The sequence below is a fragment of the Chiloscyllium plagiosum genome, unplaced genomic scaffold (assembly GCF_037043375.1).
Source record: "Chiloscyllium plagiosum isolate Xiang-an unplaced genomic scaffold, Cpla_swu_hap1 HiC_scaffold_3, whole genome shotgun sequence".
Classification (NCBI taxonomy): Eukaryota; Metazoa; Chordata; class Chondrichthyes; order Orectolobiformes; family Hemiscylliidae; genus Chiloscyllium; species Chiloscyllium plagiosum.
The window spans coordinates 162325641-162350799 of NW_028270141.1; the positions used below are offsets into that span (position 1 = coordinate 162325641).

Below are 25159 nucleotides of genomic sequence, written 5' to 3' on the forward strand. Positions count from 1 at the left end.
GTCAGAGGCAGGTTCTTTACTCAGAGCGTGGTAAGGGCGTGGAATGCCCTACCTGCCAATGTAGTTAACTCAGCCACATTAGGGAGATTTAAACAATCCTTGGATAAGCACATTTTCAGCTCTGTCTGAAGACTAACCTCACTGAAGAATTAGTGATATATTTGCAGCACCCGCCCTCCTCCCCACCCCCACTGTGACCCAGTAATGGAGACACAAAGAGCTTACAATAATCTTTTACTGATTTATTGTCAAATTTAATACTGTCTCCAGGGATTGTGAGCACAGTTAGAGACTTTCACAGCTATTGACTGGAAAGTCAATGCAGAAAGAAGTCACACAGCAAACATTTCATTAACTGGTTGAAGAGAGAGGGTTTAGCAGAGTAAGCAGTCAGTTATATCAACACCATCTCACCAGGCACCAGTGCAGCAGCTCTGAGAAATCACAGCCAGTCCCCAGGATCACCCTCACCCCGAGGCACCCACACACAGCTCTCACCTTGACACAGGACCAGCACTGCAGCAGCTGGGAGATGAGGCAGAGTGACCTCGCTGTTGGAGCCTGGGGGCTGAGGGCTGGAGTCTGGGCAGGGTCTGAACCAGGAGCTGTATGGAAGACGATTCAAACTGTGAGGTTGCCTGACAGTTTTAGTGGTTATCATTGTAGGCCAGACCAGGCCAATCCCACATTGAGGGGAGGGGGGGGGGGGGGGGGGGTGGGTGGACAGGGGGATGTTGGTGGTAGGGGTGGGTGGGGGAATGGGGCAGTAGTTGTGGGCGGCATGGTGGCACAGTGGTTAGCACTGCTGCCTCACAGCGCCAGAGACCCGGCTTCAATTCCTGCCTCAGGCGACTGACTGTGTGGAGTTTGCACGTTCTCCCCGTGTCTGTGTGGGTTTCCTCCGGGTGCTCCGGTTTCCTCCCACAGTCCAAAGATGTGCAGGTCAGGTGAATTGGCCATGTTAAATTGCCCGTAGTGTTAGGTAAGGGGTAAATGTAGGGGTATGGGTGGGTTGCGCTTCGGCGGGTCGGTGTGGACTTGTTGGGCCGAAGGGCCTGTTTCCACTCTGTAATTAATCTAATTTAAGAGTGTCAGTTTCTGAAGGACTGGGCCGGGTCCTGCACTGTGTTCTGGTGAAGGGTTTTGCATAGTTTCATCAGACTCTGAGTAAACAGCCTCCTCAGAGTCGCCCCGGGCCCGTTTCATCAAACAGGCTACATACAGGCCAAAGGCTGATACACTGTGAAAAGCAGGAAGGAGTCACTCGCAATCTCGGCATCCTCTTCTGGATTTCTAACCCGACATGGTCAAACTCAGCCACTGTGAACAGAGAGAGAGAGAGGGGGCAGGAGGAGTCAGGACCAACTGGAAACTACACCCATTCCCCACACACACAGCAACAGGGACATCGACCATCACTGGGGGCTGCCCCTACTCTCACAACCTGGGGGGGTCCCCAATACACAGCGGGGGGGGGGGTTCCCCAATACACGGGGGGGGGGGGGAGGGGTGTCTCCAATACACGGGGGGGGGGGTCCCCAATACACGGGGGGGGTGTCCCCAATATACGGGGGGGGGGGGGGGGGGGGGGGGTGTCCCCAATACACAGGGGGGGGCGGTCCCCAATACACGGGGGGGGGTCCCCAATACCCAGTGGGTCTTGTCCCCAATACCCAGGTCTGTCTGGGACCTGTCCCCAATACCCAGGTCTGTCTGGGGACTGTCCCCAATACCCAGGTCTGTCTGGGGACTGTCCCCAATACCCAGTGGGTCTTGTCCCCAATACCCAGTGGGTCTTGTCCCCAATACCCAGGTCTGTCTGGGACCTGTCCCCAATACCCAGTGGGTCTTGTCCCCAATACCCAGGTCTGTCTGGGACCTGTCCCCAATACCCAGGTCTGTCTGGGGACTGTCCCCAATACCCAGGTCTGTCTGGGACCTGTCCCCAATACCCAGTGGGACCTGTCCCCAATACCCAGGTCTGTCTGGGACCTGTCCCCAATACCCAGGTCTGTCTGGGGACTGTCCCCAATACCCAGGTCTGTCTGGGACCTGTCCCCAATACCCAGGTCTGTCTGGGGACTGTCCCCAATACCCAGGTCTGTCTGGGACCTGTCCCCAATACCCAGTGGGACCTGTCCCCAATACCCAGGTCTGTCTGGGACCTGTCCCCAATACCCAGGTCTGTCTGGGACCTGTCCCTAATACCCAGTGGGACCTGTCCCCAATACCCAGGTCTGTCTGGGACCTGTCCCCAATACCCAGTGGGACCTGTCCCCAATACCCAGGTCTGTCTGGGACCTGTCCCCAATACCCAGGTCTGTCTGGGACCTGTCCCTAATACCCAGTGGGACCTGTCCCCAATACCCAGGTCTGTCTGGGACCTGTCCCCAATACCCAGTGGGACCTGTCCCCAATACCCAGGTCTGTCTGGGACCTGTCCCCAATACCCAGGTCTGTCTGGGACCTGTCCCTAATACCCAGTGGGACCTGTCCCCAATACCCAGGTCTGTCTGGGACCTGTCCCCAATACCCAGGGCTGTCTGAGAGCTGTTCCAGAGCATCCTTCCCGTCAGAGCCCTTTCCCAGTTGGAGGAATCCACTTGGGAAATATTGCTTACTGCAAACCACTCACCTCAGCAAGATTCAAGTCCACTGTCCCATCCTCCTGCTCCAGAGCTTTGAATGACCCTGAATAAGAGAGAGAGAGAGATTGGTCAATGATTGGTGAGACTGGTAATCAGGAATTTTCCTCCTGATCGGAGAGGAGCTAACGTAATCCCATCGTTTATAACGGGAGGCAGAGAGAAAACCAGGAATTCCAGCCCAGTGAGTCTGATATCAATGAGAGGGGGTGGAGGGGGGATGAGGAATGTTCGAGTCCATTATAAAAGATTCAGTTGCTGAGCATTTGGAAAAACAGCAGCAGGATTGGACAGAGTTAGCACGGATTTACAAAAGGGAATTCATCCTTGACAAATCTATAGGAATCCTTTCTGGCTGTAACTAACAGAGTTGATGAGAGGGAGCCAGTGGGTGTGGTTTACTTGGAGTTGCAGGAGGCTTTCGATAAAGTCCCACATCAGCATATAATGTGTAACAATAAAGCACGTGGGATTGGGGGCAGTGTATTGTAATGGACAGCGATTGGCTCGGAGACAGAAACAAAGACCAGGAATAAACGGGAGTTTTCCAAAGCAGCAGGAAGTGACTAGTGGGATACCGCGGGGATCAGTGGGATACCGCGGGGATCAGTGGGTTACCGCAGGGATCAGTGGGTTACCGCGGGGATCAGTGGGATACCGCTGGGATCAGTGGGATACCGCAGGGATCAGTGGGTTATCGCGGGGATCAGTGGGATACCGCAGGGATCAGTGGGTTACCGCGGGGATAAGTGGGATACCGCGGGGATCAGTGGGTTACCGCGGGGATCAGTGGGATACCGCGGGGATCAGTGGGATACCACGGGGATCAGTGGGTTACCGCGGGGATAAGTGGGATACCGCGGGTATCAGTGGGTTACCGCGGGGGTCAGTGGGATACCGCGGGGATCAGTGGGATACCGCAGGGATCAGTGGGTTACCGCGGGTATCAGTGGGTTACCGCGGGGGTCAGTGGGATACCATGGGGATCAGTGGGATACCGTGGGGATCAGTGGGATACCGCAGGGATCAGTGGGTTACCGCGGGGATCAGTGGGATACCACGGGGATCAGTGGGTTACCGCGGGGATCAGTGGGATACCGCAGGGGTCAGTGGGTTACCGCGGAGATCAGTGGGTTACCGCAGGGATCAGTTGGGCACGGCAGGGATCAGTGGGATACCGCGGGGATCAGTGGGTTACCGCAGGGATCAGTGGGTTACCGCAGGGATCAGTGGGGCACGGAAGGGATCAGTGGGTTACCGTGGGGATCAGTGGGTTACCGCAGGGATCAGTGGGATACCGCGGGGATCTGTGGGATACCGCGGGGATCGGTGGGATACCGCGGGGATCAGTGGGTTACCGCGGGGATAAGTGGGATACCGCGGGTATCAGTGGGTTACCGCGGGGGTCAGTGGGATACCGCGGGGATCAGTGGGTTACCGCGGGGATCAGTGGGTTACCGCGGGGATCAGTGGGATACCACGGGGATCAGTGGGTTACCGCGGGGATAAGTGGGATACCGCGGGGATCAGTGGGTTACCGCGGGGGTCTGTGGGATACCGCGGGGATCAGTGGGTTACCGCGGGGATCAGTGGGTTACCGCGGGTATCAGTGGGTTACCGCGGGGGTCAGTGGGATACCGTGGGGATCAGTGGGATACCGCGGGGATCAGTGGGATACCGCGGGGATCAGTGGGTTACCGCAGGGGATCAGTGGGATACCGCAGGGATCAGTGGGATACCGTGGGGATCAGTGGGATACCGCGGGGATCAGTGGGATACCGCGGGGATCAGTGGGTTACCGCGGGGATCAGTGGGTTACTGTGGGGTCAGTGGGATACCGCCGGGATCGGTGGGTTACCGCCGGGATCGGTGGGTTACCGCGGGGATCAGTGGGTTACCGCAGGGGATCAGTGGGTTACCGCAGGGATCAGTGGGTTACCGCAGGGGATCAGTGGGTTACCGCAGGGATCAGTGGGTTACCGCGGGGATCAGTGGGTTACCGCGGGGATCAGTGGGATACCGCAGGGATCAGTGGGATACCGCGGGGATCGGTGGGTTACCGCGGGGATCAGTGGGGCACGGCGGGGATCGGTGGGGCACTGCGGGGATCGGTGGGGCACCACGGGGATCGATGCTTGGACCCTGCTATCCACAATATACATGAGTGATGTAGGTGGGGGAACTAAATGTAATCTCTGCAGGTTTGCAGACAGCACAAAGCTGGGTGCGAGGGTGAGCTGTGAGGAGCATGCAGAGATGTCTCAGTGGGATTTGGACAGACTGAGGGAGTGGGGAAATACATGGCAGATGCAGTATCATGTGGATAAATGTGAGGGGTTGGGGGGGGTCAGGAAGGCAGATGATGATCTGAATGGGGACAGGTTGGGAAAGGGGCAGGGGCAATGGGACCTGGGTGTCCTTGTACCCCAGTCTCTGAAGGTAAGCGTGCAGGTACAGCAGGTGGTGAGGAAGGGAAATGGGATGTTGGCCTTCATAGTGAGAGGATTCGAGTCCAGGAGCAGGGAGGTCTTGCTGCAATTATACCGGGCCTTGGGGAGACCACACCTGGAGTATTATGGACAGGTTTGGTCTCCTTATCTGAGGAAGGATGTTGTGGTGATGGAGGGAGGGCAGCGAAGGGTTACCAGACTGATTCCTGGGAGGGCAGGGCTGATGGATGAGGACAGACTGGATCAGTTAGGATTATATTCACTGGAGTTTAAAAGACTGAGGGGGATCTCATAGAAACTGATGAAATTCTAACAGGACTAGACAGGGTGACACAGGAGGGGTCTTCCTGATAATAGGGTGGGAGGGTGGGGTGGGTGGTCACAGTTTAAGGGAAAGGGTTAAAGCTTTTAGTGCTGAGATGTGGAGAAATGTTTTCACCCAGAGAGTGGGGAGCCTGTGGAATTCACCACCACACGTGTTGAGGCCAAAACACTATGTGTTTATGAGTAGGTGGTAAATATAGCTCTTGTAGCTAAAGGGATCATGGGATATAGATGGAGGGTGGGATTAAGGTGGTGAACTTGATGATCGGTCGTGATCCTGCCAGTGGCTTATCCCCTGTTTATACCCTAGCCTCGGGCAGGACAAGAGATAGGGAGTGGCAAGGGGAGGTGTAAAGGGAGGGGGGGAGGGGGTGAGGGGAGGGGGTGAGGAGAGGGGACAAGGGGAGGGGTGAGAGGTGGGGATGAGGGGAGAGGGTGAGGGGGGCAAGGGGTGTGGGCGAGGGGAGGGGGTGAGGGGAGGGTGAGGAGTAAGGAGAGGGGGGGTGGGGGGTAACAGGAGGGGGCGAGGGGGTGAGGGGTAAGGGGAGGGGGGTAAGGGGTAGAGGGGTAAGGGGAGTGGGTGAGTGGAGGGGGGTAAGGGGTAAGAGGAGGGGGGTGAGGGGTAAAGGGAGGGGGGTGGGCAGGGGGTGAGAGGTAAGGGGAGGTGGCGAGGAGTAAGGGGAGGGGGTGAGGGGAGGGGGGTGAGGGGTAAGAGGAGGGGTAAGAGGAGGGGTTGATGGGTAAGGGGAGGGGGATGAGGGGTGAGGGGAGGTGGGTGAGGGGTGGGGGGTGAGGGGAGGGGGTGAGGGGTAAAGGGAGTGGGTTGAGGGGTGAGGGGAGGGGGGTGAGGGGTAAAGGGAGTGGGTTGAGGGGAGGGGGTGAGGGGTAAGGGGAAGGTGAGGGATGAGGGGAGGGCCATTAAGGCCTGGATGAGACTTACGGAACATGGCCTCTAGTTTGACGAGGCAGGAGATGAAGTTATCGAAGTCCAGCACATCATTCTCTGAGTATCGGCCAACGATCACTTGGTGGATTCGGTTGTTAATTTTAAAACCTGCCGAGTGACAGGGAGAAAGGATTCAGTTACACATCGCCATCAGAGTGACAGGGAGAAAGGATTCAGTTACACATCACCATCAGAGTGACAGGGAGAAAGGATTCAGTTACACATCACCATCAGAGTGACAGGGAGAAAGGATTCAGTTACACATCACCATCAGAGTGACAGGGAGAAAGGATTCAGTTACACATCACCATCAGAGTGACAGGGAGAAAGGATTCAGTTACACATCACCATCAGAATGACAGGGCAGCCAATGCTGAGGTAAACATACCTGCTGACTCCAAGGCAAGGCGCATCTCATAGGAACTCATCGTTCCTGACTTGTCCAGATCATACTGTCGGAAAATACCCTGCAGACCAGAACAGGAGAGTGTGAGAGAAGGGGCAGGGAGAGGGGAAGGGTGGGGCGGTGGGGGAGAGTGACAGAGGGGAGGGCTGGGACAGACAAACAGGGAGATGGGCAGAGAGAGAGATGGGGAGAGAGGGCAGAGAGGGAGGGAGATAGAGGAGAGAGAGAGAGAGACAGAGGCAGAAATTAGAGAGATGGATGGCTGAGAGAGAGGGAGGGAGAAAGGGGATGATGGGGGTGAGAGAGGGGGAAGTGGGGGAGAGATAGGCAGAGGGCTGAGAGATGGGGAGGGGAATGGTGAGACAGAGAAAGATAGTGAAAAATGAGGGGGAAAGAGAAATGGAGATATATATAGAGGGAGAGAGAGAGAGAATGACACAGACACAGAGAGAGAAAGTGCAAGAGAGGCCTAGGATCAAACAGATATGATATGTGATCCACTAGATCCCATCTCTTACCAGCCATTTGCGAATTTTATTCCACATGATCTGAAACTCCACCACACCAAGACGCCCACTGCCATCTTTCTGTGAAAAGTTGGTTTAGAGAAAACGCTACAAACGAAGATCAGACCATTCAGCCCATCGAGGCTGGTCTCAGGATTCAACCCTCACTTTCCCAACCACTCCCCTTTCACTTCAATTCTCTCTCTCTCTCTGTCTCAGCCTTCAATACCATCAATGATGGAGCATCCTCATCCCTCTGGGACCCAGACCCCTGTAGATTCCCCATCGTCTGAGAGACGAACCGGGGGATTGCTTTGTGAGGAGGCTATTTCAGACTGAGGTGGGGAGGAGAAATCTCTTCACCCAGAGGGTGGGGAGTCTGTGGGATTCCCGGACAGAAAGCAGTTCAGGCCAAAACATGGATGTTTTATAGAAGGAGTCGGATACAGTTCTCCAGGCTAAAGGGATGAAAGGTTCAGGGGGGAGAAAGTGGGAACAGGGGGAATGGAGTTGGATGATCAGCTGTGATCATACTGAATGGTAGAGCAGGGTTGAAGGGCTGAAAGGCCTCCTGTTGCCCCTATCTCTAATGTCTCTTCCAGATAATTCTCCAAAACAATCAGCCCCTATTCCTGAAAACTGTCCCCCCCCCCCCCCGCCATCAGCTTCCACCACTCTCCCCCAGCCTGTGTTGTAGATACCTGAGCACCAGCTGGAACAACGTCCCAGAGTTAAACCCTTTCAGATCATCTCTCATTGTTCAAAACTCCACAGAATATCACCTGAGTTTCCTCACTGTCATGATACGACAGGCCAGATATCCCAAGTACAAACTTCCGTCAACACAGAGACCAGAACTGTGCACAGTCTTCCATGGTATGGCGTTGTTACATATTGAACTGCAATTGCCTCCCAATAAAGGCCAACATACCCCTCACTGGGGTAACTGGTTCCTGCACATGATCATTCTGCTTCCCCCAGCTCAGTCTCCCTGAAAATCTGCCCGGGGATTTCCCTCCAGCCTGGCCTCGCTGCTCATTTCTTTTCCATCCCCTCTCTCTGTCTCCCTAATGCTCACTCAGTTCCACCGTCACACTCTCTCTCTCTCTGCCCTTTCCTGAGCTTATGAGGGTGTTAGAGATTAAAGAGAGCCCACATGGCATTACAGGGAAGGTGGTGAGCTGTTTACATTGGGAGATAATGACCACTGTTTCTGTGTGGCCAGTGAGGAAATGTCATTTTCTAAAGGCCCTGGACATTTGAAGAAATGTCAGGGTTTTAAGATGCTATATTTTAAAATCTCCTGTAATTTCACATCAGATTGAAGTTCAAAGTCTAAAACATGGAAATGCTACTGAGCACCTATACTTGGATACAAAGCTTGTGTGACTTGCACTGTCCCACACTCGGGCATCGATGGGGGAGACGCTATGGTCAGGAAAATGCTAAAACATACCGGTGAAAGGCTGTCCCATTGAGCACAGTGACAGTGCCATACAACCCGATAGGGGGATTCTCAATGTGAAGGTGGGACTTTGTCTCCACACGGACTGTGCGGTGGTCACTCTTACCGATACTGTCATGGACAGATACATCTGTAGCTGGCAGATTGGTAAGGATGGGGTCAGGTATGTTTTTCCCCCTTGTTGGTTCCCTCCCCACCTGCCGTAGACCCAGTCTGGCAGCAATGTCCTTTAGGACCTGACCAGCTCGATCAGTAATGCTGCTGCTGAGTCACTCTCGGTGGTGGGACAGTGAACCACCCCCCACCCAGAGTACATCCTGTGTCCTTGTCACCCTCAGTGCTTCCTCTAAGTGTTGTTCAACATGGAGGGTACCGACTCATCAGCCGAGGGAGGATTGTACGTGGTAATCAGCAGGAGGTTTCCTTCTCCACGTTTAACCTGAAGCCACAGTTAATAATTACCAATCACTTACCCACCTCAAATCAACGGAGAATGATTGCTGCTGTGTAGACTTCTACAGTACTGAGGCACAGAGACAGAGAGAGGAGACATGGGACAACAGGCTCCAGCAAGAGAGCTGGACAATGCCCTGATGTGACAGAGGTCATTCTCTCTCAGGGTCAGGGAACAATGTCCACCAGCTCCTGCCTACATGAAGGATACATCCAGGAGATTAACCATTCCCCGGCAAGAATCCAGACTGAACCCATCTGTTTTCAAATCACGGTCTGAAATAAAAGACAAGGAGGGAGGTACAGGGAGAGAGATGACAGCTTATAATCGGGATCACAGACATACCCCCACACACACTCACACACCCCCCACACACACTCACACACCCCCCACACACACTCACACACCCCCCACATCCACTCACACAGACACCACGCACATACCCCCCCACACACACTCACACACCCCCCACACACACTCACACACCCCCCACACACACTCACACACACACTCACACACCCACTCACACAGACACCACGCACACCCACTCACACAGACACCACGCACATACCCCCCCACACACACTCACACACCCCCCACACACACACACATCCCCCACATCCACTCACACAGACACCACGCACATACCCCCACTCACACTCACACACCCCCCACACACCCACTCACACAGACACTACGCACACCCACTCTCACAGACACCACACACACACCCACTCACACTCACACACACCCCCACACACTCACACCCAATCACACAGACACCACGCACATACTCCCACTCACACACACACACACACACCCACTCACACACCACACACACACCCACTCACACACCACACACACACCCACTCACACACCACACACACACCCACTCACACACCACACACACACCCACACACAGACACCACACACACACCCCACGCACACACCCACTCACACACCCCCACATACCCCCACACACACCCCCACACACCCACTCACACACCCCCCACACACACTCACACAGACACCACGCACACACCCACTCACACACCCCCACATACCCACTCACACCCACTCACACAGACACCACGCACATACCCCCCCACACACAGTCTCAGCCCCCCCACACCCACTCACACAGACACCACGCACATACCCCCCCACACACAGTCTCACCCCCCCACACCCACTCACACAGACACCACACACACACACCCACTCACACTCACACACACCCCCACACACTCACACCCAATAACACAGACACCACGCACATACCCCCACACACACTCACACACCCCCCACACCCACTCAGACACCACACACTCACACACACCCCCACACACACTCACATCCAATCACACAGACACCACGCACATGCTCACACACACCCACTCACGCAGACACCACACACACACCCACTCACACACACCCACACACACTCACACCCGCCCCACACACACCCTCCCACACACTCACCTCCACACACACCCACTCACACAGACACCACACACATACCCACTCACACATACACACACACACCCACACACACATACACACACTCATACATATACACCCACACATACACACACACATACCCCCACACACACCCATTCACACAGACACCACACACACATACCCCCACACACCCACGCACACTCACACACAGACACCCCCCACACCCACACCCCACACCCACTCACACATATACACCACATACACCCACACACACATACACACACACATACCCCCACACTCACTCACACAGACACCACACACACACACATACCCCCACACACACACCCTCTCACACACACACACACAGAGACACCCCCCACGCCCACACACACACCCCACAACCACTCACACATACACACACACGTACCCTCACACATACACACCCACACACATACATACACACACATACCCCCACACCCACTCACACATACACACATATACCGCCACAACACCCACTCACACAGACGCCACACACACACATACCCCCACACACACACACTCACACACAGACACCACCCACACACACCCCACACACCCACTCACACACCCTACACCCCCCCACACCCACTCACACACACACCCACTCACACACCCTACACCCCCCCACACCCACTCACACATACACACACACACATACCCCCACACTCACTCACAGACACTCACACCTGCCCCACACACTCACACCTGCCCCACACACACTCACACCCGCCACACACACTCTCATACACTCCCCCCACACACACTCACCCCCACACACCCCACCCCCACATACACCCACTCACACACACACACCCCGCCACACACACTCACCCCCCCCCCACACACACTCACCCCCACTCACACCCACTCACACAGACACCACACACACATACCCACTCACACATACACACACACGTACCCTCACACATACACACCCACACCCACACACATACATACACACACATACCCCCACACCCACTCACACATACACACACACACACATACCCCCACACGTACTCACACACAGACACCCCCCACACCAACTCACAGACACCACACACACCCACTCTCTCACACACACCCCACACCCACTCTCACACACACCCCACACCCACTCTCACACACACCCCACACCCTCTCTCACACCCACCCACACCCACTCACACAGACACCACACACATACCCCCACACACACACAAACATACACGCCCCACACCCACACACACACCCCACATCCACTCACACATACACACACATACCCCCACACCCACTCACACATACACACACACACATACCCTCACACCCATCACAGACACTACACACACTCACACACACCCCCACACACACTCACACCCGCCCCACAGACACTGACACACCTCCCCACACACACCCGCCCCACACACACTCATACATTCCCCCCACACACACTCGCCCCCAAACACTCCACCCCCACACACACCCACTCACACAGACACCACTCACACACCCCGCCACACACACTCTCACACACCCCCACACACACTCACCCCCACACACCCACTCACACAGACACCACACACACATACTCACACACACACAAATACAGACACCACTCACACACATACCCCCACACACACACCCACACCAACTCACACAGACACCACACACACCCACTCTCTCACACACACCCCACACACACTCTCACACCCCCCACACCCACTCACACATACACACACACACCCCCACACCCACTCACAGACACCACACACACCCCACACACACTCACAGAGACACCACACACACACCCACTCTCACCCCCCCCACAGACACCACATACACCCCCCACACACACACCCCCACTCTCACACACATACACCCCTCACACATACCCAATCTCACACAACCCACACACACACACACACCACACACCCGTCCCCACACACACACCCACTCTCACACAGACACCCACATACACTCACACAGACACCACATACACACCCACTCTCACACAAACACCCACACACACATACCCACTCTCACACACCCCCCACAGATACCACTCACACACCCCCCACAGACACTCACACAGACACCACACACACACCCACACTCACACACCCCCCACAGACACTCACACAGACACCACACACACACTCACACACCCTCCCACTCTCACACATCCCCCACACACACAGACAACCACACACACTCACACAGACACCACACACACACCCACTCTCACACACACCCCCACAGACACCACACACACCACTCCCACACACTCCCCACAGACACCAGACACACACCCACTCTCACACACCCCCCACAGACACCACACACACACCCACTCTCACACACACCCCCACAGACACCACACACACACCACTCCCACACACTCCCCACAGACACCAGACACACACCCACTCTCACACACACCCCACAGACACCACACACACACCCACTCTCACACAGACACTCACACACATTCACATAGACACCACACACACACCACTCTCACACACCCCCCACAGACACCAGACACACACCCACTCTCACACACACCCCAAAACACCAGACACGCACCCACTCTCATACAGACACCCCACACACCTACTCTCTCACACCCCCGACACCACACACACACACACTCTCACACAGACACCCACAGCCCCCCCACACACACTCACACAGACACCACACACACACTCTCACACAGACACCCACACACACACCCACACTCACACAGACACCCACACACACCCACACTCACACAGACGCCATACACACCCACTCACACACACCCACACTCACACACCCCCACACACATCCCCTCCCACACTCACACAGACACCACCCCACACCCACACACCCATTCTCACACATAGACACCGCGTGCACACACACACTCTCACACAGACACCCCACACATCCTCACACAGACACCACCCACACTCACAGACACCCACACCCCCCACACACACACCCACACTCACACAGACACCCACACACACACTGACACCCCACACGCACGCACACACTTTCACACAGACACCCTCAAACACACAACCCCACATACACACACCCACACCACCCTCCACACAAACACCCCCACTCACCCCCCACACATGCCCACACCCCCCCACACACCCACATCCACCCCCCCACACCCACACACAAACCCCCACACACACACACCCACCCGCCCAAACACACACACACACACACACCCACCCCCACACACCCCCCCACACATACCCTCACACACATACACACACCCACACCCACACCCCCCCCCACACCCACACCCCCTCCCCCCCACACCCACACAGAGGGATACAGATCCTTAGGAATTGACTGACAGGTTTAGACAGTCCATATGGATCGGCTCAGGCCTGGAGGGCCAAAGGCCTGTTCCTGGCCTGTAAAGATTCTTTGTTCTTCTTAGCAATTGACCAAGCACCAGGTTCCCTGTGTGGTCTAAGAATGAGGGGAACAGGTTCACTTGAGTATTTCGCAGTCGTTAGATGTGGAGAAGAAAATAACCCAGGAGATAGAAAAGGCACAATTACAATAATCCTGGGGGACTTCCATACACAGTTGCACTGGGAAAATCAGATTGGGAAGAGATCCCAAAAGAAGAAGGATTAGTGAGTTTTGAGAAGGTTTGTAGCCCAGGTTGAGGTTCTGGATGTAGGTTGAGCTGGAAGGTTCATTTCTAGACGTTTCGTCACCATACTAGGTAACATCTTCAGTGAGCCTCCCAACAAAGCACTGCTGATGATTCCTGCTTTCTATTTATATGTTTGGGTCTCTTTGAGTTGGTGATGTTGTTTCCGGTGGTACACAGGAAATGACATCACCACAGGAAATGATGTTACCTAGTTATGGTGACGAAACGTCTGGAAATGAACCTTCCAGCTCAGCGAGCAAGCCGACATCCAGAAGAGGGATTAGTGGAATGTCTGTGAGATGGTATTTTTGGAGCAGCCTGTGCCAGCCTCTGGATTTGATGATGTGTGATGGGGCGGCCATGTTTAGGGAGCTGAAGGTTAAGCCCACACTATGAAAGAGTTCACCCTGCAGCTCGAGAGGGAGATGCCGAAATCAGCCATACTGGGATTACCATTGACGAGAGGGAGGGGCTGGTCAGAGTTCACCGGGAGGGGAGCTGAGCCGGGGGGGGAGATCGTGGAGCAGCGATGGCAGCAGGTTTTGGAGGTAATTGGGGAGAATGTAAGGACGAATGAAGATTCCATCACTTACGTTTGGAGAGGACTCGATTGAGAATAGTCCGCAGTTCAAATACACTGATCTCCATATCCTGTCGAGAAAGAGAGATACACTTACAATGGGCTATCACAGGCCACTGCAGGGTCAGGGGTCAGGATTATTTTTTATAGATTCCTGACAGTGTGGAACAGGCCATTCAGCCCAATAAGTCCACACCAACCCTCCGCCCAGAACCATTCCCCTACTCCTGACTAATATACCTAACCTACACACCCTGAACACTATGCGTTAGCATGGCCAATTCACCCTGACCAGCACATCCTTGCACTGTGGGAGGAAACCCGCGCAGACATGGAGAGAATGTGCAAACTCCACACAGTCAGTCGCCCGAGGCTGGAATTGAACCTGGGACCCTGGCGCTGTGAGGCTGCAGTGCTAACCACTGTGCCACCTGGAGTCAGGGTAATATCCAGGGTCAGGGTGATCTCTGGGGTCATGGTGGGTCATGGTGGGGTCAGAGTGATCTCTGGGGTCATGGTGGGGTTAGGGTGCTCTCTGGGGTCAGAGTGATCTCTGGGGTCAGGGTGATCTCTGGGGTCAGGGTGATCTCCGGGGTCAGGGTGATCTCTGGGGTCAGGGTGATCTCTGGGGTCAGGGTGAGGTCAGGGTGATCTCCGGGGTCAGGGTGGGGTCAGGGTGATCTCTGGGGTCAGGGTGATCTCCAGGCTCAGGTGATCTCCGGTGTCAGGGTGGGGTCAGAGTGATCTCTGGGGTCAGGGTGATCTCTGGGGTCAGGATGGGGTCAGGGTGATCTCCAGGGTCAGGCTGGGGTCAGGGTGATCTGCGGGGTCAGGGTGGGAATTGGGTGATCTCTGGGGTCAGGGCGAGGTCAAGGAGATCTCGGGGTCTGGGTGATCTCCGGGGTCAGGCTGGGGTCAGGGTGATCTCCGGGGTCAGGGTGGGGTTAGGGTGATCTCTGGGGTCAGGGTGAGGTCAGGGTGATCTCCGGGGTCAGGGTGATCTCCGGGGTCAGAGTGGAGGTTGGCTGATCTCTGGGGTCAGGGTGAGGTCAGGGTGATCTCCGGGATCAGGGTGGGGTCAGGGTGATCTCTGGGGTCAAGGTGAGGTCAGGGCGATCTCCAGGGTCAGGGTGATCTCCGGGGTCAGGGTGATCTGCAGGGTCAGGGTGAGGTCAGGGTGATCTCTGGGGTCAGGGTGATTGCTGGGGTCAGGGTGGGGTTAGGGTGATCTCTGGGGTCAGGGTGATCTCCGGGGTCAGGGTGGGGTCAGGGTGATCTCTGGGGTCAGGGTGAGGTCAGAGTGATCTCTGAGGTCAGGGTGGGGTCAGGGTGATCTCGGGTCAGGGTGAGGTCAGGGTGATCTCCGGGGTCAGGGTGGGGTTAGGGTGATCTCTGGGGTCAGGGTGATCTCTGAGGTCATGGTGGGGTCAGAGTGATCTCGGGTCAGGGTGATCTCCGGGGTCAGGGTGATCTCTGGGATCAAGCTGACCTCCGGGGTCAGGGTGGTTGCTGGGGTCAGGGTGGTGTCAGGGTGATCTCTGGGGTCAGGCTGATCTCTGAGGTCAAGGTGAGGTCAGAGTGATCTCTGGGGTCATCGTGGGGTCAGGGTGATCTCTGGGGTCAGGTTGATCTCCGGGGTCAGGGTGGGGTTAGGGTGATCTCTGGGGTCAGGGTGAGGTCAGGGTGATCTCCGGGGTCAGGGTGATCTCTGGTGTCAGGGTGAGGTCAGGGTGATCTCCGGGGTCAGGGTGATCTATGGGGTCAGGGTGAGGTCAGGGTGATCTCCAGGGTCAGGTGATCTCCGCGGTCAGGGTGATCTCTGGGGTCAGGGTGATCTCTGGGGTCAGGGTGACCTCTGGGGTCAGGGTGATCTCTGGGGTCAGAGTGATCTCTGGGGTCAGGTTGATCTCTGGGGTCAGGCTGGGGTCAGGGTGATCTCTGGTTTCAGGGTGAGGTCAGGGTGATCTCCGGGGTCAGGGTGATCTATGGGGTCAGGGTGAGGTCAGGGTGATCTCCAGGGTCAGGTGATCTCCGCGGTCAGGGTGATCTCTGGGGTCAGGGTGAGGTCAGGGTGATCTCTGGGGTCAGGGTGACCTCTGGGGTCAGGGTGATCTCTGGGGTCAGAGTGATCTCTGGGGTCAGGTTGATCTCTGTGGTCAGGCTGGGGTCAGGGTGATCTCTGGTTTCAGGGTGAGGTCAGGGTGATCTCCAGGGTCAGGGTGATCTATGGGGTCAGGGTGATCTCCAGGGTCAGGTGATCTCCGCGGTCAGGGTGATCTCTGGGGTCAGGGTGAGGTCAGGGTGATCTCTGGGGTCAGGGTGACCTCTGGGGTCAGGGTGATCTCTGGGGTCAGGGTGGGGTCAGAGTGATCTCTGGGGTCAGGTTGATCTTTGGGGTCAGGGTGATCTCTGGGGTCAGGCTGGGGTCAGGGTGATCTCTGAGGTCAGGGTGATCTCCGGGGTCAGGGTGATCTATGGGGTCAGGGTGATCTCCAGGGTCAGGTGATCTCCGCGGTCAGGGTGATCTCTGGGGTCAGGGTGAGGTCAGGGTGATCTCTGGGGTCAGGTTGATCTCTGTGGTCAGGTTAGGGTCAGGGTTATCTCTGGGGTCAGGCTGGGGTCAGGGTGATCTCTGAGGTCAGGGTGATCTCCGGGGTCAGGGTGATCTATGGGGTCAGGGTGAGGTCAGGGTGATCTCTGGGGTCAGGGTGGGGTCAGAATGATCTCTGGGGTCAGGTTGGGGTCAAGGTGATCTCTGGGGTCAGGGTGAGGTCAGGGTGATCTCCGGGGTCAGGGTGATTGCTGGGGTTAGGCTGGTGTCAGGGTGATCTCCGAGGTTAGGGTGGGTTCAGGGTGTTCTCTGGGGTCAGGGTGATCTCTGGGGTCAGGGTGGGTTCAGGGAGGTCTCTGGGGTCAGGGTGATCTCTGGGGTCAGGGTGATGTCTGGTGTCAGGGTGGGGTCAGGGTGATCTCTGGTGTCAGGGTGATCTCTGAGGTCAGGGTGATCTCTGGGGTCAGGGTGATCTCTGGTGTCAGGGTGAGGTCAGGGTGATCTCTGGAGTCAGGGTGGGGTCAGGGTGATCTCTGGGGTCAGGGTGATCTCCGGGGTCAGGGTGAGGTCAGAGTGATCTCCGGGGTTAGGGTGATCTCCGGGGTCAGGATGGGGTCAGGGTGGTGTCAGAGTGTTCTCTGGGGTCAGGGTAATTGCTGGGGTCAGGGTGGTGTCAGGGTGAACTCTGGGGTAAGGGTGGGGTCAGGGTGATCTCTGGGGTCAGGGTGGGGTCATGGTGATCCCTGGGGTCATGGTGGGGTCAGGGTGATCTCCGGGGTCAGGGTTGGGTCAGGGTGATCTGCAGGGTCAGGGTGATCTCCAGCGTCAGGGTGATCTCTAGGGTCAGGGTGATCTCCGGGGTCAGGGTGATCTCCGAGGTCAGGGTGATCTCCGGGGTCAGGGTAGGGGTTTGGTCATCTCGAGGGTCAGCATGGGGTCATGTTTCGAGAGGAAGGTGGTGGAAGAATCCAAAAGGGAGCAGGGCTCACCTCACCCGCGAGCTGCCGGAACATGGTCTTGAAACTTTCTTCAACATCATCCTCCGTGATCTCCTCCTGGAAGCAGATGGATAGAAACATCTCAGTTAGCAGAGAATCAGACAGCACGAAAAATCAGAATATCAGGCAGTGCAGGAGAGAAAGCAAAACAAGCTCAGGATATTGTTGAGAAGGAGAAATCAGAGTGATGGCAAGAAATAGGATGCAGGGACAGAAATCAGGTGAGAAATCAGTGAGGCAGAGTGAAATCAGTGAGCCCAGAGAGAAATCAGTGAGGTAGGGAGAAATCAGTGAGGCAGGTAAAAATCAGTGAGGCAGGGAGAAATCAGTGAGCCCAGACAGAAATCAGTGGGGACTGAGAGAAATCAGTGAGGTAGGTAAAAATCAGTGAGGCAGAGATAAATCAGTGCGGCAGGTAGAAATCAGTGAGGCAGGGAGAAATCAGTGAGCCCAGAGAGAAATCAGTGAGGTAGGGAGAAATCAGTGGGCCCTGAGAGAAATCAGTGAGGTAGGGAGAAATCAGTGAGGCAGGGAGAAATCAGTGAGGCAGGGAGAAATCAGTGAGCCCAGAGAGAAATCAGTGGGCCCTGAGATAAATCAGTGAGGTAGGTATAAATCAGTGAGGCAGGGAGAAATCAGTGAGGCAGAGAGAAATCAGTGAAGCAGGGAGAAATCAGTGAGGCAGGAGAAATCAGTGAGGTTGGGAGAAATCAGTGAGTCAGAGAGAAATCAGGGAGAGAGAAATCAGTGAGCCCAGAGAGAAATCAGTGAGGCAGGGAGAAATCAGTGAGGTAGGAGAAATCAGTGAGGCAGAGAGAAATCAGTGAGCACTGAGAACTCAGTGAGGTAGGGAGAAATCAGTGAGGTAAGTAGAAATCAGTGAGACAGAGAGAAATCAGTGAGGCAGAGAGAAATCAGTGTGGCAGAGAGAAATCAGTGAGGCAGGGAGAAATCAGTGAGGCAGAGAGAAATCAGTGAGCACTGAGAACTCAGTGAGGTAGGGAGAAATCAGTGAGGTAAGTAGAAATCAGTGAGACAGAGAGAAATCAGTGAGGCAGAGAGAAATCAATGTGGCAGAGAGAAATCAGTGAGGCAGGGAGAAATCAGTGAGGCAGAGAGAAATCAGTCAGGCAGAGAGAATCTGTGAGAGGGAGAGCAATCAGTCAGGCAGAGAGAAATCAGTCAGGCAGAGAAAAATCAGTGAGCCTAGAGAGAAATCAGTGAGGTAGGGAGAAACCAGTGAGGCAGAGAGATATCAGTGAGGCGGAGAGAAATCAGTGAGGCAGGGAGAAATCAGTGAGGCCTGAGACAAATCAGTGAGGCGGAGAGAAATCAGTGAGATGGAGAGACATCAGTGAGCCCAGAGAGAAATCAGTGAGCACTGAGAAATCAGTGAGGTAGGGAAAAACAGTGAGGTAAGGAGAATTCAGTGAGGCAAGGAGAAATCAGTGAGACAGAGAGATATCAATGAGGCAGAGAGAAATCAGTGAGGCAGGGAGAAATCAGTGAGGCAGAGAGAAATCAGTCAGGCAGGGAGAAATCAGTGAGGCCTGAGACAAATCAGTGAGGCGGAGAGAAATCAGTGAGATGGAGAGACATCAGTGAGCCCAGAGAGAAATCAGTGATCACTGAGAAATCAGTGAGGTATGGAAAATCAGTGAGGTAAGGAGAAATCAGTGAGGTAGTGAGAAATCAGTGTAGGCCTGAGAGAAATCAGTGAGGCAGGGAGAACTCAGTGAGGCAGAGAGAAATCAGTGAGATGGAGAGAAATCAGTGAGACGGAGAGAAATCATTCAGGCAGAGAGAATCAGTGAGACGGAGAGAAATCAGTCAGGCAGCGAGAAATCAGTGAGGTAGGGAGAAATCAGCAAGGTAGAGAGAAATTAGTGAGACGGAGAGAAATCATTCAGGCAGAGAGAATCAGTGAGACGGAGAGAAATCAGTCAGGCAGAGAGAAATCAGTGAGGTAGGGAGAAATCAGCGAGGTAGAGAGAAATCAGTGAGGTCGAGAGAAATCAGCGAGGCAGAGAGATCAGCGAGGGAGACAGAAATCATTGAGGCAGAGAGAAATCAGTGAGGCACAGAGAAATCATTGAGGCAGAGAGAAATCAGTGAGGCAGAGAGAAATCAGTGAGGTAGGGAGAAATCAGTGAGGTAGGAGAAATCAGTGAGCCCAGTGAGAAATCAGTGAGGCAGAGAGAAATCAGTGAGGTAGGGAGAAATCAGTGAGGCAGGGAGAAATCAGTGAGGCAGGGAGAAATCACTGAGCCCTGAGAGAAATCAATGAGGTAGGGAGAAATCACTGAGGAAGGGAGAAATCAGTGAGGCAGGGAGAAATCACTGAGCCCTGAGAGAAATCAATGAGGTAGTGAGAAATCAGTGAGGCCTGAGAAAAATCAATGAGGCGGAGAGAAATCAGTGAGGCAGGGAGAAATCAGTGAGCCCAGAGAGAAATCAGTGAGGCAGAGAGAAATCAGTGAGGTAGGGAGAAATCAGTGAGAGAGAGAAATCAGTGAGGTAGTGAGAAATCAGTGTGGCTAGGGAGAAATCAGTGAACGAGGGAGAAATCCGTGAACCCTGAGAGAAATCAGTGAGGCCTGAGAGAAATCAGTGAGGTAGAGAGAAATCAGTGAGACAGAGAGAAATCAATGAGATGGAGAGAAATCAGTTAGGCAGAGAGAAATCAGCGAGGCAGGGAGAAATTAGTGAGCCCAGAGAGAAATCAGTGAGGCAGAGAGAAATCAGTGATGCGGAGAGAAATCAGTGAGGCAGAGAGAAATCAGTGAGGCAGGGAGAAATCAATGAGGCAGGGAGAAATCAGTGAGGTAGGGAGAAATCAGCAAGGTAGAGAGAAATCAGCAAGATAGAGAGAAATCAGCGAGGCAGAGAGGACAGCGAGGGAGAGAGAAATCATTGAGGCAGGGAGAAATCAGTGAGGCAGGGAGAAATCAGTGAGACAGAGAGACATCAGTGAGGTAGGGAGAAATCAGTGTGGCAGGGAGAAATCACTGAGCCCTGAGAGAAATCAATGAGGTAGTGAGAAATCAGTGAGGCCTGAGAAAAATCAATGAGGCGGAGAGAAATCAGTGAGGCAGGGAGAAATCAGTGAGCCCAGAGAGAAATCAGTGAGGCAGAGAGAAATCAGTGAGGTAGGGAGAAATCAGTGAGAGAGAGAAATCAGTGAGGTAGTGAGAAATCAGTGTGGCTAGGGAGAAATCAGTGAGGCAGGGAGACATCAGTGAGGTAGGGAGAAATTAGTGCGGTAGGGAGAAATCATTGAGGCGGAGAGAAATCAGTGAGGTAGGGAGAACTCAGTGAGGCGGAGAGAAATCAGTGAGGTTGTGAGAAATCAGTGAGGGAGAGAGAAATCAGTGAGGCAGGGAGACATCAGTGAGGTAGGGAGACAACAGTGAAATAGGGAGAAATCAGTGAGGCGGAGAGAAATCAGTGAGGCAGAGAGAAATCAATGAGGCAGGGAGAAATCAGTGAGGCGGAGAGAAATCAGTGAGGTATGGAGAAATCAGTGAGGCAGGGAGAAATCAGTGAGAGAGAAATCAGTGAGGTAGGGAGAAATCAGTGAGACAGAGAAATCAGTGAGGTAGGGAGACATCAGTGAGGTAGGGAGAAAACAGTGAGGTATGGAGAAATCAGTGAGACAGAGAGAAATCAGTGAGGTAGGGAGACATCAGTGAGGTGGGGAGAAAGCAGTGAGGTAGGGAGAAAACAGTGAGGCGGAGAGAAATCAGTGAGGCGCAAATAAATCAGTGAGGCAGGGAGAAATCAGTGAGGTAGGGAGAAATCAGTGAGGCGAAGAGAAATCAGTGAGGAAGGGAGAAATCAGTGAGGTGGGGAGAAATCAGTGAGACAGGGAGAAATCAGTGAGGCAGAGAGAAATCAGTGAGGCAGAGAGAAATCAGTCAGGCAGAGAGAATCTGTGAGACGGAGAGAAATCAGTCAGGCAGAGAGAAATCAGTCAGGCAGAGAAAAATCAGTGAGCCTAGAGAGAAATCAGTGAGGTAGGGAGAAACCAGTGAGGTAGGGAGAAATCAGTGAGGCAGGGAGAAATCAGTGAGGTAGGAGAAATCAGTGAGCCCAGTGAGAAATCAGTGAGGCAGAGAGAAATCAGTGAGGTAGGGAGAAATCAGTGAGGCAGGGAGAAATCAGTGAGGCAGGGAGAAATCACTGAGCCATGAGAGAAATCAATGAGGTAGGGAGAAATCACTGAGGAAGGGAGAAATCAGTGAGGCAGGGAGAAATCACTGAGCCCTGAGAGAAATCACTGAGGTAGGGAGAAATCAGTGAACTAGGGAGAAATCAGTGAGCCCTGAGAGAAATCAGTGAGGTAGTGAGAAATCAGTGAGGCCTGAGAGAAATCAATGAGGCGGAGAGAAATCAGTGAGGCAGGGAGAAATCAGTGAGCCTAGAGAGAAATCAGTGAGGCAGAGAGAAATCAGTGAGGTAGGGAGAAATCAGTGAGAGAGAGAAATCAGTGAGGTAGTGAGAAATCAGTGTGGCTAGGGAGAAATCAGTGAACTAGGGAGAAATCAGTGAACCCTGAGAGAAATCAGTGAGGCCTGAGAGAAATCAGTGAGGTAGAGAGAAATCAGTGAGACAGAGAGAAATCAATGAGATGGAGAGAAATCAGTTAGGCAGAGAGAAATCAGCGAGGCAGGGAGAAATTAGTGAGCCCAGAGAGAAATCAGTGAGGCAGAGAGAAATCAGTGTGGCCTGAGAGAAATCAGTGAGGCAGAGAGAAATCAGTGATGCAGAGAGAAATCAGTGAGGCAGAGAGAAATCAGTGAGGCGGGAAGAAATCAATGAGGCAGGAAGAAATCAGTGAGGTAGGGAGAAATCAGTGAGGTAGAGAGAAATCAGTGAGATAGAGAGAAATCAGCGAGGCAGAGAGATCAGCGAGGGAGAGAGAAATCATTGAGGCAGAGAGAAATCAGTGTGGCAGAGAGAAATCAGTGAGGACGGGAGAAATCAGTGAGGTGGGGAGAAATCAGTGAGACAGGGAGAAATCAGTGAGGCAGGGAGAAATCAGTGAGGCAGAGAGAAATCAGTCAGGCAGAGAGAATCTGTGAGACGGAGAGAAATCAGTCAGGCAGAGAGAAATCAGTCAGGCAGAGAAAAATCAGTGAGCCTAGAGAGAAATCAGTGAGGTAGAGAGAAATCAGTGAGACAGAGAGAAATCAATGAGATGGAGAGAAATCAGTTAGGCAGAGAGAAATCAGCGAGGCAGGGAGAAATTAGTGAGCCCAGAGAGAAATCAGTGAGGCAGAGAGAAATCAGTGTGGCCTGAGAGAAATCAGTGAGGCAGAGAGAAATCAGTGATGCAGAGAGAAATCAGTGAGGCAGGAAGAAATCAATGAGGCAGGGAGAAATCAGTGAGGTAGGGAGAAATCAGTGAGGTAGAGAGAAATCAGCGAGATAGAGAGAAATCAGCGAGGCAGAGAGATCAGCGATGGAGAGAGAAATCATTGAGGCAGAGAGAAATCAGTGTGGCAGAGAGAAATCAGTGAGGTAGGGAGAAATCAGTGAGAGAGAGAAATCAGTGAGGTAGTGAGAAATCAGTGTGGCCTGAGAGAAATCAGTGAGGCAGAGAGAAATCAGTGATGCGGAGAGAAATCAGTGAGGCAGAGAGAAATCAGAGAGGCAGGGAGAAATCAGTGAGGTAGGGAGAAATCAGCAAGGTAGAGAGAAATCAGCGAGGCAGAGAGATCAGCGAGGGAGAGAGAAATCATTGAGGCAGAGAGAAATCACTGAGGCAGAGAGAAATCAGTGAGGTACTGAGAAATCAGTGAGAGAGAAATCAGTGAGGTAGTGAGAAATCAGTGAGACAGAGAAATCAGTGAGGTAGGGAGACATCAGTGAGGTAGGGAGAAATCAGTGAGGTATGGAGAAATCAGTGAGACAGAGAGAAATCAGTGAGGTAGGGAGAAATCAGTGAGGTGGGGAGAAAGCAGTGAGGTAGGGAGAAAACAATGAGGCGGAGAGAAATCAGTGAGGCGCAAAGAAATCAGTGAGGCAGGGAGAAATCAGTGAGGTAGAGAGAAATCAGTGAGGCGAAGAGAAATCAGTGAGGACGGGAGAAATCAGTGAGGTTGGGAGAAATCAGTGAGACAGGGAGAAATCAGTGAGGCAGGGAGAAATCAGTGAGGCAGAGAGAAATCAGTCAGGCAGAGAGAATCTGTGAGACGGAGAGAAATCAGTCAGGCAGAGAGAAATCAGTCAGGCAGAGAAAAATCAGTGAGCCTAGAGAGAAATCAGTGAGATAGGGAGAAACCAGTGAGGCAGAGAGAAATCAGTGAGGCAGAGAGAAATCAGTGAGGCAGGGAGAAATCAGTGAGGCCTGAGACAAATCAGTGAGGCGGAGAGAAATCAGTGAGATGGAGAGACATCAGTGAGCCCAGAGAGAAATCAGTGAGCACTGAGAAATCAGTGAGGAAGGGAAAAACAGTGAGGTAAGGAGAATTCAGTGAGGCAAGGAGAAATCAGTGAGCCAGAGAGATATCAGTGAGGCAGAGAGAAATCAGTGAGATAGGGAGAAATCAGTGAGAGAGAGAAATCAGTGAGGTAGTGAGAAATCAGTGTGGCCTGAGAGAAATCAGTGAGGCAGAGAGAAATCAGTGATGCGGAGAGAAATCAGTGAGGCAGAGAGAAATCAGTGAGGCAGAGAGAAATC

At 53.8% G+C, this 25159-nt stretch overlaps 1 protein-coding gene across 1 annotated transcript in view; it reads right to left on the reverse strand.

The window, feature by feature from the left end:
* Positions 1-221: 221 nt before the first annotated feature.
* LOC148151798 (calpain-1 catalytic subunit-like) overlaps positions 222-25159 on the reverse strand; it is an 85175-nt gene continuing 60237 nt past the window's right edge. Inside the window, exons 4-11 of the mRNA XM_087976838.1 lie at positions 18466-18531; positions 14939-14996; positions 9407-9471; positions 7290-7358; positions 6754-6832; positions 6360-6473; positions 2636-2691; positions 222-1320 (exon numbers count right to left, since the gene is read on the reverse strand). Coding sequence (XP_087832964.1) covers positions 1294-1320; positions 2636-2691; positions 6360-6473; positions 6754-6832; positions 7290-7358; positions 9407-9471; positions 14939-14996; positions 18466-18531 — 534 coding nt within the window. The 3' untranslated portion in view covers positions 222-1293. The remainder of the gene's footprint in view (positions 1321-2635; positions 2692-6359; positions 6474-6753; positions 6833-7289; positions 7359-9406; positions 9472-14938; positions 14997-18465; positions 18532-25159) is intronic.